The following is an 18,208-nucleotide window of genomic DNA, read 5'->3' as shown; positions in this document are numbered from 1 at the left end:
ATCGGCATGTTGATCAGATGGCATCTTATTTGGCGGAGACTCCATCTAGTGATCTTGGCTTTCAGCAATCGCCAGTGTCCTACTGGCTAAGCAAGCGTACAACGTGGCCAGAGCTGTCAGCAATGGCACTAGACATCTTCGCCGTGCCAGCCATGTCCGACGAGCCAGAGCGATTGTTCAGTAACGCTGGAAACACGTTGTCACCGAGAAGACGTATGATGCAGGACGACACTACTGAATCACTGATGATTATGAAGTCTTGGCTTCAACAGGACGTCGTCAGCATCACGAAAGACGAAATGCGGCGGCTTAACAGCATGACTTCAGCCGTATTGTCAATACCTCGATCTCCGTCTGTCGGTTGAAACCTCGAACGGCGACTGATCGCCACGTCACGCACGACACGTCGTCACGCCACTACCAACCTCCAGCGTCGCGCGGACGACGTCGCTACGACATCGTCATCCTCCGTGTCGGCCCGAACACTCGGTCCGAGAAACCACCCCTCGGAGAGCATTGAAATGCCCCGAAAACACCGGGTCAGACATCGGCACAAATGGTCCAGCTGTTATGGCTCTGGCCATCTTAGCTCAGCGGTAGAGCAAGGGGATCGTAGACTCCAAGGTCGCGAATTCAATTCTCGCAGGTGGCTGAACTTTTGGCCTTTTGGCTCAAGCCGAGTCAAGCAAGTCAAGCCATCCCCTCGGACCTCTCAAGCAAGTCAAGCCCACGGTTTTGAGGCCTCAAGTCAAGCCAAGTCCAGGCTCCAGACTTGCTTGACTTGCTTGTGGCCACCTCTGCGTCTGAGTTCATCAAGGTTAGAATCGAGGAGGCAGAGAAACGGCTCTCTCCCCCAACAATGGCTTAAAGTGTTGTAGGGGCCCACTATATGCTCCGATGAAGTAAGGACAAGCTTGACGTGAGATTCGAAAGAGACTTCACAAGCCTGGAGATCTAGTAGTCTCGTAGGAAAGAAGGTGGGCTTTCGCGGATGTCCACACCTCGTGTGGTGGCTCTTACAATCCTGTAGCCAAGACTTCGCAAGTTCCAATGCTCCGCCAGCGCCGGTATTTGCTCCTTGAAGCACCCTCGTAGCATGATAAACATTGTTAGGTAAAATAAACCACGTTGCAGTAACAGGCCGTTTTCTGGAAACGGGGACCTCTTGTCCGGCCTCATTTAGGGTATAGCAAGGCTCTTTACCTGAGTGAACATGTCCCTCAAAACAGCCAAACGTGAGACGTATACGTGGGCCAGTATAGTTGAGTTCCATGTAGGTAAAGCGACAGCTTTTAGAGTGTCGGGTCGTCGGGAGCGAGTTTTCCGATTTTGATGCACGATTGTCCCAAAAGTTGGAGCATACTGGACAGCCGTTCCTTGACGCGCTGTGGAGATCGTTGACCTTGGTGTGATGCGGTGTTTCCCTACATGAGAAACCCATGGGCCATAAGGGTGACGGTTCTAGCTCAAATATGCGTAATATGCGAAGTTCTGGAGGCTCGTCAACGATCCGTGGCTCGTTAGGTCTAGCCGCCCAAAGCTTTCGGATCGAGTCCTGGCACGCCTGACAAAGCATGATTGATGCCCAATATCGCCCGAATGATTTCAAGAGTGGACGGTAAGACGCAATCCGAGTCTAAGCCTGTGCTGAGGGCACAGGCGAGTAAAAAGGATGGCTAGAGACGGCCCCGATGGCGGCTTCGCGCATACCAGCGTGGTGGTTCTACGTTTTCTTTATGACATCTGGTAAGCTTGCACCTGAGACTTCTCTGCCGAGAGAAAATCGCCGAAGCCTTGCTGTATGATCTGCGGATATCGGAATATGTCAAAGTCTGAGCGTATGACTGACCGAGTGCTCGATACTGTCTGGGCACACCAAAGATCAGTCCAGGACATGACAAGCCCCACACGCGACTCCTCACCGGGCTAGACCCTAACAGACACTGTTGCTTCACCAGCGGCGCAAACGGACACGGTATAGTGTATGTTTGGTTTAAACGACTCGACACAATATCTTGGAGCAGCCTACTTATGATGAAACGAAGTGCCAGACTACACCGAAAACGCCACAATCCACCTAGAATTCCCTTCCTGGAGCAGTAGGATTAGAGCGGACGATATTTGCCGTCCAGTCACGCATCTGATCGACGAAGTCTACGTCTACCTTGCCCAGACGATGTGCTCCATTTTTCCCCAGCAATCGCTCGCTGAGAGGGCTGTCGTCGCCGCGCTTCTGCCACTCCTCGCGCAGGTACTGAAAGAAGTCGATAGGATCGAAAACCTCATTGACCTTGGTCTCCTTTGCTTCGGTGACATTTCGCACGAGGTGGAGCGGGTTGTTCGTGAAGATTCCCTGCAATGTGATGGCAAAGCCGAGCGGATCAGGTAGTCCCGAGACGTTTAGACTGGTCTGATAGTAGCGATTGGTATCCTGCTCGTTCTTCGAAGCGTTCAGATTGGTCTCACCGGAGGAAAGCTGCTGAGGCCACTCGTCGCGCTTGCTGTCATACTTCCCCACAGCGACCATGTCTCGAGGGAAGAAACGCATACCCCGATTTCTACCGTCAGCCTCATCTGCCGGCATGTAGTCACCATCAGTTGTGAGGATAATCTTGCCTCTCACTTCATGGAGCTGTAAGTCGTTCATGACCTTCGAGCCATCTTCCCACCATTTGTATACCGTTGCTGGCTGATCGGGATGGTCCTCCCAGAACGGCCTGGTTTCGTCGACGAAGGCAGCCAGCCAGTCAGTCCACCGATCCCTCGAGCCTGGTGTTGCCTTTTCGTAACGCGCATTGACAATTACTGTTTCGCCCGTGTTTGCACGGAGGAATGATTGTAGTATCAGCAAGACGGCACTCCAGGAATGACCCATTTCTGCAAGACCTACACTGATAATTTAGCAAAGTAAAGACTTGCGGAGTCTACGATCTCGCAGTTGACCTACCATGACGTGCGTACAGGAAGTACCGCCCCTCTTCGTGCGTGCTGCCGTCGTCCTCACGGCGAAGTACTGGAAGTTTGTTGAGGTCCAGGCGAATATCCAGTGAGCGCACACCCATCTGAAGCTGTTCCCATAAAGAGACGTCCTGGCAGCGAGGATTATCGATGAACACGGGTAGAGGGCCCCAAGGACGAGTAACGTCGTCATTGTTGCCAGTCCAACCTAGGTCAGGTCTCACGCGACCAATACCATGCAGTGCGAGCGTTTGATGAGTGGAAGGTAGATTGACATGATGCAAAGCGATGTCATCCGGCAGCCTGCTCATCCAATCGGGGAAAGTCTCGTAGTCGTACTGAATGTCCTCGCATCTGAAGGTTTTGGCGCCCGCATCCTCATCACCAACTTGACGTACCGCGATACTGTCCTTGTCAGGCTTTCGCATGAGCACCTTACTCTCATCTCCGCGCCACACAAAGCGGACAAGTTTATCGTCATTGGGATCATTCGCACTCTCGACGCGGAATTGAATGTTTGCGGCTTGCAGATGGCCCGGGGAACATTTGACGCGGTGGCTACCAGTCCCCCATTCATCACGCCAGACCCCAGCGTATGTCCCGGTCTGCAGATTGCAAAGCACGAATACGTCGGCCGGTGCGCCCGGCGGACGGGCTATGAGCCATTGGTGGAACCGCCGGTCGCCCGTGTCGGCAGCTTGGGCATCAATGTCGTCAAAATACCATTCGCCGTTGACGGGCCGTAGAACGCCGTTGGAAGACGGTACCGTAAGGCGAACAGCGCCAGGGGAAAGAGCGGCTCCCATGACGAAGTTGGGCGCGGAAGGTGCGGAGGTCCCTGCAGCTGTCGATTTGGGCGGCGTGTTGCTCTCGGCCTCTGTCTTTCTTGCTTTTACTTTAAGCTCGTTGAATAATTTAGAGATTCTTCCCAGAGGCATTGATCGCTCGAGGTCTGAATATTCCACTTTCGCACTTCTTTCTCGATTGGCGCATGGCGTGATGGATGATTCTGGCATCTGTCGCGAATGACTGCAGCAAACAAGAGAGACCCACGTGGCGTTTTGACGGGGCGCTCACTGGCCGAAATTGCGTGGCACAGCTTGGCCTTCGCCGCGCACGAACAAGGCGAGAACCAGGCACATGTACGCGGTATGACATCGCAGGAGATGGGTTTTTACGCCAAGGACTTCACATTTGTTCAATTAGATCATACTACACACGTGCGTGTCCAGCTTGCACTTCATGAGCTGGGCATTGACTACACTCGGAAACGGTACGAAGGACGCGCGCAACTTGTCATGGATGCGCCTCGACTTTCCCGAGATGAAGTAGAGACAGCGCAAGATGCCTTGACAGCTCTAGATATACCATAATGATTACTTTCTTCAAATGATACTTTTCCTTTCGGGGAGCGATGACTTCGGTGGTATAGACTCTTCCACTTCTGTTTCCCTGGCATTATGCGAAGACTTTGCACTCGCGAGGCCATTTTGCACCAAGAGCCTGTGGTTATTCTGTAGAGGTGTTCAATTACCTGGTTCTAGCAAGGGGCGATGATCATTGCAGCGACGCCGACTGCAACGGCTGCAGAACCGGCTTTGAGGCCCATGAGGTACATCATTTCGTCGTTGTTCAAGCCATCGTCCCATGGAAGATCAACTCTTGCTTGTACGACGGCGATTGTTTGCTCCGCGCGTTGTGACAACACGGCATGGGCCTCAACTTCTGGGAGCTGGTCGCGACGGTGGGACGAACGCTGTCGACACATACACGCCGCTTCTCCTTCACCGACGATTGCATTCTGCGGCATGAACTTTACGCCTAGTACGCGCTTTGTATCGAAAATGGAAAGCTGAAGGTGTCTCCGTGTATTGCGGCGGCAATGAATCCCGGTCCTGGTACAGCGGCCGCAAGGTAATCTAGAGGAGGTTCGAGGTTCCATTTCGCCTGAGCCCACAGCGACCTTAGACCTTGATCGATTATTCACCGTTGTGAGCGAAACTTTCTCGGTGAGCTGGTCGGAGAGCATACTGGCAACTGCTTTGTACGCTACCAAGCCAAAGATCAAGGCCGGATTTGGGAAGCCGAGTTGCTTCGTTCGCTGTGGCTGGACAAACATTTCTGTGTATCCCCCTACGTTCCGAACGGAATAGTCTCGCGTGACTCGCTGCGTAGCAGCCTCCGTTTGAGACGTCGTGGTGCTCATCTCGTCACACCTCGTGCGGCTACTGAGCTGACTATGTGTTTGTGAGGCCAAATCGCTCTGAGTGATAGGCTCATTGAAGACCAAAGTATTGACTGGAAGGAATATTACCTAGGCGATGAGGAGATAAGCTCTGGAACAGTCACTTACACGGCTGAGCGTCGTAAACAGCCGGAACGGCAGGAGCACCGGCATGATGTGTTCTTGCTACAACTCACTGTTATTACTGAGCAGGAAAGGCGACCAGCGGAATTGACGTCACGAGCAGCGTTGGTCTAGGGCGTGACACAGATCCATCAAGTCATCGTGAATCTCGCAGCTTTGTAGAAATCCTACGCCAAGAAGTGTGTCGATGTCGGTTTCAGGGATATCTTAGCAGAATCATATATCGGATGAGCCTGCAAACCAGGGGTGAATTGGTGAATGCCCAGGTGCGTGTTCTTATGGCAGCGCTTCTTATCGCGACGGCCTACATGGAAGGTCTGCCGAGCATGTTCGAAAAGCTACCCGCGCTTTCCACTCAAGGCACGCGACATCGTTCGCTTGTGTTGCAGGGTTTGCCTGTTCATTGTTGCGACAAGATCATTATTGGCCCGAGATAGCGTGTATATAAACTCGGATCTTCGCCCAGACTCTCCGCGCCATCACACATCCATTCGGCTCCCTGCGGTGTCATCGGACTTCACGCCAACCAGGCGCAGCGAGGGAATTTGCGCTCTTCGCTCACCATGGCCGCCACGGACGTCAAAGATCTCCTGGAGATCGCGAAGCAGATCACGAAAGCGATGGAGTCAGGCGATCCGGCCAGCACAATCCTGGCCCTGATGAAGCCGCTGGAGACTGTGAAGGTGACCGAGGACTCACTCCGAAGGTCCAAGATTGGCGTTGCGGTCACAAGGGTGCGCACGGCAAACAAGGATCCTAAGATTGGCGAGCTCGCAGGGAAGTTGGTAAACAAGTGGAAGCAAGAGGTGTCAAGGCAAAAAGCTGCGAGCGCCGGCGCGAGTCCAGCAGGAGCGAACAAAGCGGCTTCAGCAGCCACAAACGGAGTTCAGATTCCAAGCGGCAGCCCTGCACCAGCCGCAAAAATCAGCTCAGATCCAAAGAGGGAGCCACCGAAAGACAGACCAAAAGTCGACATCGAGAAGCGCAATACGACGACCGACGGCATCAACTTCAAACTCACTGGCGAGCCTGTGCGAGACGGCTGTATAAAGCTGATGTACGATGGCCTTGCCTATATGTCCGAGCATGCGCCCAGCGACATTCTCAAAGTCGCGCAAGCGATCGAGACCGCAGCCTTTGGTCATTTCAAATCTAGCACGAGCGCCGAATACAAAGCGCAGATCCGCAGCCTATTTCAGAACCTCAAGATGAAACCCAACGCCAATCTCCGCCAAGACGTCTATTCTGGAGCGATCTCACCACAGACATTTGTCGCTATGACGACGGAAGATCTGAAGAGCGCGGAGAAAAAGGCGGAGGACAAAGCGCTGGAGAAAGAGAACATGAACGCGGCCATGACGGCGAAGGAGGAGAAAGCGATCAGCACAACCATGCAGTGCGGAAAGTGCAAGGCATTTAAGGTGAGCTACTCGCAGGCGCAGACGCGAAGCGCCGATGAACCGCTCACAACGTTTTGCGAATGCGTGAGTTGCGGACATCGGTGGAAATTCAGCTAGAGAGCGGATCTATGAGTCGGTGGATGTTTTGATGTACCAGGACATGTATTTTATTACGATAACGAAATCTCAGCGGCGCTAGACTGCGCTACGAATCATGGCCGATGGGCAGCAGCAGTCAGGGCTATCGTGCGTAGAAGTAGAACAGCGTTTCGAAGCAGTCTGTATATTGACCAGTTTCTATCAATCGTCGAGGCGTGTTTTCAGCGCTTCTCGGGTTTTTGATGGCCGGTACGTGCTGTCCTGTGGACGCACGCGCGTGTGTATGATACTTCAGATCTTCGCTCTGACGAGACCGATCCATGCCTCCCACAAATTTGCGCATCAGGACTTCGCGTGGCGGATGTCCGTTTTGTAAGATCTGGCCGAAACATGAACAAGATAGCATCAAGACTTGAGCACGATTTCGACGTGGACTCAAGTGCGATTGCTTGCGACCACATTTCAAGTCGCGGCCAAGAAGGATTGAGAGAGTTTCTGGCGGCCTTCATCTGGCAACCATAACGGAGAAATCATGTTTTCGATTCAAGGCTTTTGATGTTCATGGACCTATTCACGATGACCACTCTCGATAAATTATGTGGCTGCCCTTTGTCATCTAAGAGCAAGGTTGCAACAATCCATCTCCCCGGTCATTATCATTCCATCGTGTCGATCGTTTCATGGCTGATGGTCAGGACAGTTCGCCTGTCTTGGCTTAGTCAGCCCATCACGCTACGAAGAAGTGAATTTCGGTAGACGAGTACGGTACATCCATCGCCGAATACTTCTCCTGACCCAATCATGGCATGTCGCCACGATGGCCTGTTCGGCATACCTTCAGAGGTGCAAGACGTTTGAGGTGAGGCAGTTACACTAGGCAGCATCCCACAATTGCGAACGCCGCAAGGAATGGGACTCCGAGGCAGCGGTTCGTCTTTGCAGGGATCGCGAAGTTGGGCGTAGGAGTTGGCGTTTGGGTTCTTGAAACGCTGGAGGTAGACGATCCGGACGTCGGAGCGCTGGATATGGATGATCCGGACGATGACAGAGAACATCCCTTGGACGCTTGAACGTAAAGATCGCCTGGGCATGGTCCCTGGTAGATGTTGCCTTTCGCACCACTCGGGGTCGAATATTCCCCGCTCACGACATTGCCCTCGTATCCCGTTGCGCCATACCACCCGCCGGTACGCTTGTCGATGCAGAATGGAACATTGTTCAAATCGTTGTTGAGACAAACTTGGTTCGACTGGCCTGCATACGGATGTGGGTTAGAGAGGACCGCGAGGTTCGAATCGGGCATTTGGTTTTCATACATTTGAACTCATCATGGTCGCGCCGTTTAAATCCTACGCCGTTGACAGCATCTGTTCCAAGCTGATTCCAGTCGATAGTTCCTCCTCCATGGGACGAGCTTGACGTTCCCGTCGGTCGTGTAACTTGAAAGTTCCCAGAAGCGGTGCTACTGACCGTACCGACCGTACGAGTCGTACCTTGCCACGTAAATGTGCCACTGTACTTGCTCTGTGGTAGTGCGACTACCGTGTTGCAGAGTTCTGCAGCCGACTGCGGATCATCGGTCAGTAGATTGATCGATCGCGGGATCGTGCGATTCGATCCCGCGGTAGAGAAGTGGACTTACAACAAGCAAGGATGGCACGGCGAGGAGTGTAAGAAATGTTACCCACGGCTGACCCATATTGTTGTGTTCTCGAGGGTTGTCGATGCGAGTGAAATAGCTGGACAACCAACAGTGAATATGGTCAACAGGGATAATTACACAATTTGAACGACCGAGGACTTTAAACCACGAAACTATATATCCTTTTGATTGCGATCTGGAGCTTCTGGAGCGCAGGCACACCTTGGCAAGCCAAGACCTTCCGAGCTTGAGGAACCCTCAGCGACTCGGACTTTGTTCACGAAGAAACAGGTCAGGCCACTGGCGATGTCATTTTAGCGCCTGTCTGCAGACTTCGGCCGCTTGGTCCGAACGTTCTGGACCCTAGCGTAGATCTTGGCTGCATAAGAGGGTAGCCAATAGACGACATCTTCCAGAAAGAAAATAGCCTGGATTCTGCCTATAAATTCACCTGGTCGTGGGGTGCTGGACGGAGATGTAAGAGAACTCTCACAATCAAAGTACGGCATGTAGGCATAAGGATCGTCGGCGGTTAACTGACACGTCATTGTACATTGTCGCATAAAAGCACTATTTCGGGATCTCCAGTGCTCTGAGAAGTCACGAAGGGCTTACCCTTTCGCGAATATTCTCACTGTAAGTTTTCGTTATCGTTCGAGCTTGTCGTCTGGCAGTCTTTTCTACCTCTTTCCAGTGTCGTAGCTGTTCTCCTTGGCCTGTCAGAACGCGTATAATCGGCCATGTGGCTCCAAGCGCCGGCGTTACGCGAGGAATTTGCCGACAGGATCACATTCTGTAGTGTTACATACCTAGGTACTGAACATCCCTGATATATAAGGCCCGACGCTCGACTGTCGCATTATAGACTGTCGTCAAACTCAACGATACTGCCTTCCAAAATTGGCCGAAGCGAGAACGTAGACTGAGAGCGACCGAATTGTGCACGAGCGACATCTAATTGCAGGAGTTTGGTTGCAAAGAGATGTCTCCGAGCAAGACCTATTACATGTGCTATCCCGGGTACAATCCCCCAACGAGCGAAGTGAAATTGGGATCCTTGCTACTCTCACCGACAGATTTGGACGAGAACGAACCCATCAACAAGGATGCTGTTTTCGCGCCCGAGCTATGGGAAGTCTACACTTCCATCAAAAGGTGCCACAAAGGGACCTGGACGAGTAAAGACACCGCTCGCCCGAAACTCACCGAGCAACCGATACAGCGGATCTTCGGCGCTGAGAAAAAGCTTATCTGGGAATTGACGGCGGAGTTCGACACTTTCAAGACCATCTATTTTGAGCCGTCCGCGGAATACATCCAGAAGACTTGCGAGTACGATAGTGTGCAGCGCATGCTGGAGACACGTGCGGGTTTGGATTTTGCAAGCGATGACAGACACTTCACCTCAAAGAACCATGTCTGGCTTGTCACTGGGTTGAAGGTCTTCGAAGGCGCCTCATTGTCATGTCTATCATATTCGTGCAATTCTCTGGAATCAAAAAGGATTAGATTGGCCTCGAGATTCGCACTCTCTTTCGACTGGGAAGATGAAAAATATACAAGAGTTTCATTTGGTACAGTGGGAGAGCAGATCTTTGCATATCACCTCAAGCGAATCACGATCGGAAAGCCCCCAAAATGCGAGCCTTACGAAACGGGCAAAAGGTTGACGTTTCAGGGTGCAAAATCCTTCAAAGATCCACCTTCTGAAAAGATGTATAGCCGGGAGACTGACAGGGATAGTGACAGTGACAGTGACGAGGAGACGCTCGATGGCGAACATGAGGGTGGAACGGTTTATCGGTGGGCGCCTAGCTCACGGAGCTGACGCAATTTGCATGAATAATACATCTGAGACGGAACTGTTATGGGCAATACAGTCTAATCGAATTGAAACCAAGTCGTTCAATTGTCGCTCTACTCTCTCTAGTTATTTCCTTGTGATTATGTCTTCGAGTTGTATCATGATCGCGAATTCAGCTTACGCATATGGTTCACAAGGATATTGACATGGTTGCTCTTGCCAAAGAATGGCGAAAGGTTGTTGTCAATCAGCACACCGGATTGAGAGAGTGCATATAGGCCGCCTGCAATGTAGAAGGCGCTCCAATTGTGCCTCTTCCACATTCCAGCCTAATCTCGTACCACATTCCCAGACTCGCCGGCGCCAAAGCCCACATGACAAGACTTCGAAGGGATAGTGTACACCTAACTTACCGTCGATCTGCGTTGCCAAGATTTCGACTATGTATCCGCTCGACGCGGCTTCGATGAAAAGATCACCGGCCAGCGCCGGGCTCTCTTATCGCTTTTTAGGCAGAGCATATGACTAATCTAGCACGAGTCATTGGAGTCTCAACGCGGTATAAGTGGCGTCTTGATCGTAATGCTCGTTTGAATTTAAGTATACGTCCGAAGCACTATGAGAATGTACCTTCCGGGTTCATGCCGGACAAAAGCATTCAACATGGATCGCGCAAGGAATCCTCTGAAGCACACGCCGAGCTTACACAAACGTGCCAGCGTCTACGTATAGTAGAACACAGGAGTTGCCCGAACATCTGAGTCTCCAAAAGTCTTCTCGCTACAATGAGGAGTACATAGCGAAACCTGCGCACATGGGCGAAACTACAACGGAATGCGGCGAGGAAGTCGCGGCCCACTTTGCCCTCGCCCCGGGCTATCGGAATCTGAACCATGGTATGTCGGCTCCCCTCGACGACGACGTGGACTTACTATAGCAGCGGTCAGGCTCCTATGGCACATACCCTTTGCCCGTCCGCCAGGTGCTACGCGGCATCCAGGAACGCACCGAGGCCCGCCCGGATGCCTTCGTGCGTTACGAATACCGCACGCATCTCCTCGACACGTCGCGGCACGCCGCCGAGGAATTTCTGTGCGCGCCGCGGGACACTTGCGTGCTAGTGCCGGACACTACGAATGGGATCGAGACGGTCCTACGGAGCCTGGCGTGCGGCGCCGGCGACGTCGTAATAACCTTTGCTACGGTCTATCAGGCCTTCGCAAACACCCTCGCCTACCTGGCGCAGACGACCCAGCTCCGTACCACGACCGTCGATTACACCCTACCCGTCTCCGACGCCTCTATCTGCGCCGCGCTCGAGGCGGCCATCATAGCGGCGCGTGCAGCCGGGCAGACGCCACGGTTGGTGCTGTTCGACACGATCAACGCCTTGCCGGGAGTACGCATGCCGTTCGAGCGCCTGACGGCTCTGTGCCGCGCGCATAGCGTACTGTCGTGTATCGACGGCGCGCACGGCATTGGCCAGCTACGGCTTGACCTTGGCGCCTTGGACCCCGACTTCTTCGTCACCAGTTGTCACAAATGGCTATACGTGCCGCGTGGCTGTGGCGTACTCTATGTACCGCAGCGTAATCACTCTCTGCTTCGCTCTTCGCTCCCGACTAGTTTTGGTTTCGGGTAAGGTTTCGTGGCGAACTTTGCTAACATCGGCACCCTCGACGATTCATCCTATATGTGTATCCCAGCTGCGATTCGCTGGCGTGTCGCACTAACGTGGCAAGGGCGGACAGGAGAGGAGGCTATCACCGCATACGGTCTTCATCTCGCCCGCGCTGGCGGTCAGATCGTGGCGGAGATCCTCGGGACCGAAGTGTTAGAGAATGACGAAGGAACGCTAGGGAACTGCGCCATGACCAACGTTCGCTTGCCGCTCGCGCTGACGCACGCTACAGCCCTCGAGGATGCTGGCGGCTGGATCATGGAAACCATGATCACCAAACATAGCACATCCGTCAACGTCTTCTCCTACGCAGGCGCGTGGTGGGTCCGACTCAGCGCGCCGGTCTACGTCACCTGCGAGGACTTCCGGACGGCGGGTTTGCAGCTGCGCGAGATCTGTGAGGACATGAAAGCTAGAATATAGCGGGAAGGTAGTAGTAAATCGCTATGAGGCGTGGTGGCGCGAGATCAAGCAAGGAGTCGGATAGTATGAGACATCCGTGACAAGCCCACGCGCGGCAGAGTCATCATGATGCAAGACTCGCTGTGGTCCAATGCATCCAAGTCTCGCACCTATGATCTATTCAGTCCAACACATATTGTCTGACAGAGCAGAGTCTTACAAGGTCGTTGCCGATTAAATGACCCTTTGCTGATTCCATCGAGCTGGAACAAACCCAGTGTAGCAACTGTGCAGTCGGTAATACGTCATGTTCAAGATGCGGAAACCAGCAAATCAATCGATTTCGATTCGATTCGATTCGATTTGACTTGAAGCTAGAGACTTAGGTCGTATACTTGATGTGTTACAAGGCTTGTGTGATGTCCTGGCCAACATAGGTGGGCATTATACAGAATATTTCATGTTCCGGTCACAAGACTTTTGGTCTGCTCGGAACCTGAAATTGACCACAACATCTTTCCCGAACGCGCCGATGGAGTAAATCGGTATCTGAAGCATCACACTCAAATTGTTGGGCTTACTCCCATTCAGGGAAGCTGGGCACTCCAGGGGCATGTTGAAGAACGGCGGGGCGTTGTAAATGGCTTGCTATACACCTGCGGCGATAGGCACCGAAGCTGCGGTCAGGACGAAGCCGATCATCATTCGTACCGTCGCTCGAGCGGACAATTTGGTCTTTTGCATGTAGGGAAAATTCCAACGCTTGAGTACAGGTACTGTGATGAGCACGAATATTGGATTCAGAGTTTGGAAAGCATCATTTGGAATCCCGTAAGTCGTCATCTGCCCGGCCTGAGAGATGAGGTCGGTGGTATTTTTGTTCGTAGTAGAGTTAGATAGTAGGATATATAGCCCTTTCTGTGGGTTAACTGACAATGCATAGCAAGACTGAGTCACACACGTACCAAATCTTGCACACACCGAGGGTTTGCCGTAGATCTTCGATGTACTGTCCATCCCAAGGGACAACCCGACCGTGAGTTTCCAACTGGTAAGCCGGCTCTGCAGCGTTGAGGCGGAAGCCGCCCTTGACCGCACAGCCGAACAGCTCTTCGTGCTGAGCGCAATGTTATATATCATGCCCAACTCGTCAGGCCGGATTTACTCCATCCTCGTTTACGAAAGGAGGAACCGGAGAAGTGTCATCAAATTGAAGGGGTGGGATGAGAGAAGAACTTATCAAGACTATGCTCTGTTGCTGGAATTACCATCAGGGAGTGCAGCCGACAATGGAGTCAATAAAGTGAAGGAAATACCGGCTGAACATGGGTTGCCATCCTCGAACGGTGGTATACCCAAGTAGTCGCTTATCCCTCGATTGACGACATGTCTAATGTTGTTTGTCACATCGAAGTGTCGCGATTCAGGATTGAGAGATTCCGGGAGCATAGATGCAGTCTGCGCAGACCTTCACCAGCCTCCTTACAGCGGGCGTGAGTCCATGGTGCATACGGCATGAACATGAAAATCTTACATTACAGAATTTCGTGTCGTACTCTGATCTATTTACACCATTCAACTCATCAGCAACACTACTATTTCTTCTTCGACCTCTCCCTCGCCCTCTTCTCCCTCTCATACTCCCTACTCGCGGCGCCCTCCTCGTTCTGCACCTCAGCGACAAGTCTGCGGTACTTCTTCTCATACTCGACGTCACGTTCCTTCTTCTCACGGAGCTGTTCGCGGGCGACGAAGTTTGCGTCCTTGCGGAGTTCCCGGAGGGCACCTTTGCGCTCGCGCTTGTACTCGGCCTGGAGTTTCTTGCCATCGGAGCGTGCTTTGTCGGGGTCATAGTGTTTGTCTGGGTTGAAGGATTCTTCGAATTTGGGGATGCTCATGCGGATGGGCAGGGGACGGTGGTGGTGGAGCTCGAGGGGTCGGAGATTCAGGCGGGCGGTACTGATTAGGAGGGTGAGGCGTGCGTGGGGTTTGCGGAGGTTGAGGCGTTTGAGGAGAGAGAGGAATGGAGTGAAAGTTTGGACGAAGGCGGATTTGTCGTGGTACATGTCGGCGGCCGTGAGGAGGTTTTCGATATGTGGATCGAGGCTGAGGGTAGCTTCAGTGCTTGCAGCCGTGAAGAGACGCTCAAGATAGCGAACAACTTCGGGGATGTAGCGTTTGCTGAGGGTCTGGTATTTTAAGCATAGTGCCACGAGGAAAGCACCAGTCCCCATCGACTTGTCATCTTCATTAGCGCCGGGAGCAGGGTTGTTGAGGCTTAGCCACTTTGCCATCAATGTGATTGCAGGCGTGACGACCTGATGCCAGTGGTCACTAGTTGGGTAGATGGAGCCAATGGCAGTCAGTATCATGAGATCGCCCGCCGTCGGCTGCCCTCTTTCGTGGAAAGCCGCCAGGTGCTTGCGGAAAGCATTCGCAATCTGCGAGGGATACGTGCGGGAGAGCGAGTGTAAATGTCGAATGACCTGCTCAGCAATAGTCATCGGTTGACCTTCTAATGCCATGTATGAGAGATGATCGACAAGCGCGCAGGAGAAATCCGCCATCGAGTCTTTGTTGGTGGCAGAGAGGGATGGATGGTACAAAGCTCGAATGCGTTGGATGACGGTGATCAATTGATCCGCTGGAAGCGGCCCAACAATCTCGAGAAATTCTGCGTGATTCCGAGCACAAGGATATGTGTAAGCGATTCCAGCAGTGTTAGATCCAGTGGCCACACCGTTGGCCTTTTTGCTGCCTGCAGCCTTGACCATGTCGTCGCCCAGAATGTCACGAATGAACTCATCCTCTTCATCTTCCGCAGGAGCTCGGCCTTCGCTGTCGTCGGATTCATCGTCGCTTTCGTCCACAGAGTCAATGTCACTGAGGCCTGCCTCAGACCCGCTCGCAATAAGATCCTCGTCCAACGCAAATTCATCTTCGTCGTCAAGCACGAGAGCATCTGTCGCCTTGCTTTTCACATTGCTCGATGTGAATCCGAAGTCGACCGCTTCATCGAAATCATCTTCGTCGGGACCTGCTTCCTCCACGGCTTTGATTTGTCGTTCATCGTCAGAGACGTCTTCGCCCTGCATACGTTTCAGTCTCTTCTCCTCCAGCTTGCGCAACCGTTCAGCTTCATCTGCGGCCTTCTCTTCAGCAGTCTTTGATCGATCTGATGGTTTCGCTCGAGTGTCCAGCGCGAGCTGCTTTAATCGAACGTCATAATCTCTGTCGACCTTGGCGCGGTCCATGCCATCGAGAAGTTTCTGCCGCTCAGGGTTGATCTTTGGCCCGGCATCCTCCGCACTTGAGCTGACGGGCTTGGCAGCAGGCTTTGGTTGTTTGACTCCGTATAGCAAAGAAAGCACGTCTCCCATGTCCTTGTCTAGAGCCTCCCGCAAATCGTCGTCGTCCTCCTTGACTTTCTGTCGCTCGTATTTGTACATTTTGGACTTTGCAACCACCTCTTGCATGATCTCTTTCTTGGACCTTTTCCGCTCAGGCTGCTCGTCATCTTGTGCGGTGTCCGCCGGCTCCGTGCCATCATCGTCTTCAATATCCCGAGGCCTCTTCTTGCGGAACAACTCCCCGTCATCACCCTCATCTTCGTCAGACCCATGAGAGACCTGCTCATCAAAGTCGTCTGCCTCAAGGTCTTCAATACGTTTCCCGCCATGCGTCAGACCGCCACCAAAACCACCGCGCTCGTCGTCACTCGCCTCGAGGTCAAAGAGGCTTGCGCCCTTGCGACGATTCTCCTTCTCTTTCGCAAATCGCATAGCTGCGCGCTCCTCCGGGGTCATGTCCACATCGCCCTCGCCGATTCGGCGATCGACTACACCTCCAACTTTATTCCTGCGCTGCAACTCTGGCAAGAGGGTCGCGCGGCGCATCGCTTCACCATTGCTTTTGCTCACACCAGGGCGATGGAGGATGTCTTTGTATTTGCCGCCTTTCGTGCCATTAATGTTCGACTGTGACGCCGAAACGAATTTGTCCGGCCGACCAGTATTTGCTGCTTTGTATTCGAAGGGATTGAAAGACTCGCGAATCTGTTGCAGAGCGGCGCCACGCTGGACGCGCTGGGCGGTGGCTTTGTCGCCCGATGCATGTTGGGACTTTTTCTGCTTTTTCGATTTTTGAGGACCTGTGATGCCTTGTTCCCGCAGTGATGCCTTTAGGCGTTTCAGCTGCGAAGCAGGCATATCTGGGTATCTCGTTGAATGGCTGAGATATTGGCCGTGGGATTCCAAATGCCGAAACTTTTTTTGAAGCTTCATCGATAACGCCGGCTCAGTCGCTGGAATGACTAATCATCAGGGTTGATACGGGGTCTGTGCAGAAGCCTGAGGCATGAAATCCAGCAAGACGACACGCCCGCGAAACCCATCGCACAACGACCATGATCATTCTTACGCCTGCCATACCCTGCTAAGCCTTGCTTAATCTGTTTCCATGCGATCACTTTCGCTTTTCTCATTCATTATAACTCGTGCGACTCGTCGGAGATCGAAGGCCACTAACGGATGTTTCCAATTTGCAACCCCGGGGCGCAGTCCGGTGTTTCGTTCCGGCGGAGGTTGTCCACGGGCGGGGTCTACTCGTCCCCTTGGAAGGACCAGCCAGTGCCAGTGTTACCTCTTGGTTGAAGTGGAAGATAATGCCACCCTGTATCTTGCCAGTCGTGTGCTCCGGCACAAGTCATCACCTTGTCTCATCACATGGTTCGTCGGGGACAAGTGGTCGTTAGCCGGCCTGTGCCGTCCAACTCTGATAGATATTATACCAACCCTAAGGACACCTGGGCAGGCCCACACGGGCAGGCTAGGGATCTTGGAAGTGCTCAACGTCACATATTGCTCGATTGGAAGGCATTGCTAACACCGGAATATCTATTGAGAGCATAAAGCGCCATGGACTGTCTGAGCGTGTATAGAGATGCAGTAATGATAAACAGTCACGGATTGACGCGCAGCGCATCTAATTTCAATCTGCGCTCCAGCTTCGAGATTTCACTGGACGCAGACGCATGACGGCTCAGACCTCTAGCTGCGAGGCATGCCATGCTCTGACAAATTCTCCGGTCATTAGGATGAAGTGAGACCTCTGTGTTCCATCACCCACGCTGTCTCTAGAGTTTTGGTTGATCACAGTTTGACCGGCCGCGCGCTCGACGTTCCAGAGAAGGCTGCGTTCCGATGATCACTTGGATAGTAATCTACATTCTTCTTCGAGAAGCTCCCACCAATACCTTAACAATCGAATTCTGAACATTACCCATCAACATTTCGCAATCGTTTCCGAGTCTCTGCACGAGTGCCTTTCTCTGGTCCAGCGGCCAGCAGCTTTTCGAATCCAGCGATCCATCCCGAATGGCTTCGCGCCACGCCCGATACAGCTTACTGGCCACCGAGCCGCGCGATTCGGAAGAGGCGACGCCAGCTATTAAGACTGCGGCTGGTCCACTTGAGAATGGAATCGAGCCACGATACGTAAGGAATGATGCCGGACCAGAGACCAGATTGCCAAAGCTGCCCCTCGCTCTGTTCCAAGTCAACGTCACAGCATTGTGGCTCTTCACAGCAGCAATATGTGCAGCTGCGATCGTGAACGGGCTTACGCCCTTGAATACATCGATTTGCGTAGGTCTTCCATTTCGCATGGCTTCTCGCATTTCAGGATAGATCCTCGTCTTTCCGTCAATCCGCGCTGATCTTGACCAAGGCTCCCGCTGGCCTTGTCAGCTTGAGCTACGTCCTCTACGCCCACTACGTTGGCATCGAAACATAGCCCAGTGGTGTCAGCCGCAATCATGATATTTTCAGGTATGCATGTGAGTCCGCGAGACTCG

General features: G+C 52.9%; 8 protein-coding genes and 1 non-coding gene across 9 annotated transcripts in view; 4 read left to right on the top strand and 5 right to left on the bottom strand.

Annotated features, from left to right (window-relative positions):
• K489DRAFT_345484 (HET-domain-containing protein) overlaps positions 1-1,831 on the bottom strand; it is a 5,629-nt gene extending 3,798 nt beyond the window's left edge. The window contains exon 1 of the mRNA XM_033602331.1: positions 796-1,831. Coding sequence (XP_033455883.1) covers positions 796-1,576 — 781 coding nt within the window. The 5' untranslated portion in view covers positions 1,577-1,831. The remainder of the gene's footprint in view (positions 1-795) is intronic.
• On the top strand, positions 580-652 carry K489DRAFT_t60. Its single transcript has one exon. It is a non-coding gene; the product is annotated as a tRNA-Thr (tRNA).
• A 479-nt stretch (positions 1,832-2,310) lies between the features above and the next one.
• On the bottom strand, positions 2,311-4,047 carry K489DRAFT_384339 (PLC-like phosphodiesterase). Its single transcript, XM_033605838.1, has 3 exons — positions 2,948-4,047; positions 2,467-2,886; positions 2,311-2,410 (listed from the first exon to the last, which is right to left on the bottom strand). Exons 1-3 carry the CDS (start codon positions 3,972-3,974, stop codon positions 2,382-2,384), a joined length of 1,476 nt encoding a protein of 491 aa, XP_033455882.1. The 5' UTR covers positions 3,975-4,047; the 3' UTR covers positions 2,311-2,381.
• A 130-nt stretch (positions 4,048-4,177) lies between these two features.
• Positions 4,178-5,536, bottom strand: K489DRAFT_384338 (uncharacterized protein). Its single transcript, XM_033605837.1, has one exon. The coding sequence runs from the start codon at positions 5,162-5,164 to the stop codon at positions 4,499-4,501; it is 666 nt and encodes a 221-aa protein (XP_033455881.1). The 5' UTR covers positions 5,165-5,536; the 3' UTR covers positions 4,178-4,498.
• A 186-nt stretch (positions 5,537-5,722) lies between these two features.
• K489DRAFT_384337 (transcription elongation factor) lies at positions 5,723-7,146 on the top strand. The gene has a single exon (XM_033605836.1). It carries the CDS (start codon positions 5,890-5,892, stop codon positions 6,841-6,843), a length of 954 nt encoding a protein of 317 aa, XP_033455880.1. The 5' UTR covers positions 5,723-5,889; the 3' UTR covers positions 6,844-7,146.
• Positions 7,147-7,486: 340 nt separating this feature from the next.
• K489DRAFT_81501 (uncharacterized protein) lies at positions 7,487-8,587 on the bottom strand. The gene is made up of 5 exons (XM_033608949.1): positions 8,471-8,587; positions 8,319-8,391; positions 8,142-8,264; positions 7,590-8,079; positions 7,487-7,534 (listed from the first exon to the last, which is right to left on the bottom strand). Exons 1-4 carry the CDS (start codon positions 8,522-8,524, stop codon positions 7,694-7,696), a joined length of 636 nt encoding a protein of 211 aa, XP_033455879.1. The 5' UTR covers positions 8,525-8,587; the 3' UTR covers positions 7,487-7,534; positions 7,590-7,693.
• A 572-nt stretch (positions 8,588-9,159) lies between these two features.
• K489DRAFT_384336 (uncharacterized protein) lies at positions 9,160-10,379 on the top strand. The gene has a single exon (XM_033605835.1). It carries the CDS (start codon positions 9,450-9,452, stop codon positions 10,293-10,295), a length of 846 nt encoding a protein of 281 aa, XP_033455878.1. The 5' UTR covers positions 9,160-9,449; the 3' UTR covers positions 10,296-10,379.
• Positions 10,380-11,085: 706 nt separating this feature from the next.
• K489DRAFT_390969 (PLP-dependent transferase) lies at positions 11,086-12,375 on the top strand (the record flags this gene model as incomplete). The annotated part of the gene is made up of 3 exons (XM_033606649.1): positions 11,086-11,167; positions 11,219-11,860; positions 11,915-12,375. The coding sequence occupies 3 exons, from the start codon at positions 11,086-11,088 to the stop codon at positions 12,373-12,375; spliced, it is 1,185 nt and encodes a 394-aa protein (XP_033455877.1).
• A 1,198-nt stretch (positions 12,376-13,573) lies between these two features.
• K489DRAFT_384334 (Nop14-like protein) lies at positions 13,574-16,593 on the bottom strand. The gene has a single exon (XM_033605834.1). It carries the CDS (start codon positions 16,560-16,562, stop codon positions 13,950-13,952), a length of 2,613 nt encoding a protein of 870 aa, XP_033455876.1. The 5' UTR covers positions 16,563-16,593; the 3' UTR covers positions 13,574-13,949.
• Between the last annotated feature and the right edge of the window lie 1,615 nt (positions 16,594-18,208).

The sequence above is a fragment of the Dissoconium aciculare genome (genome assembly GCF_010015565.1).
Source record: "Dissoconium aciculare CBS 342.82 unplaced genomic scaffold K489scaffold_15, whole genome shotgun sequence".
Taxonomy (NCBI): domain Eukaryota; kingdom Fungi; phylum Ascomycota; class Dothideomycetes; order Mycosphaerellales; family Dissoconiaceae; genus Dissoconium; species Dissoconium aciculare.
The sequence above is the reverse complement of the archived record's forward strand: the minus strand, read 5'-3'. Positions and strand labels throughout refer to the sequence as shown.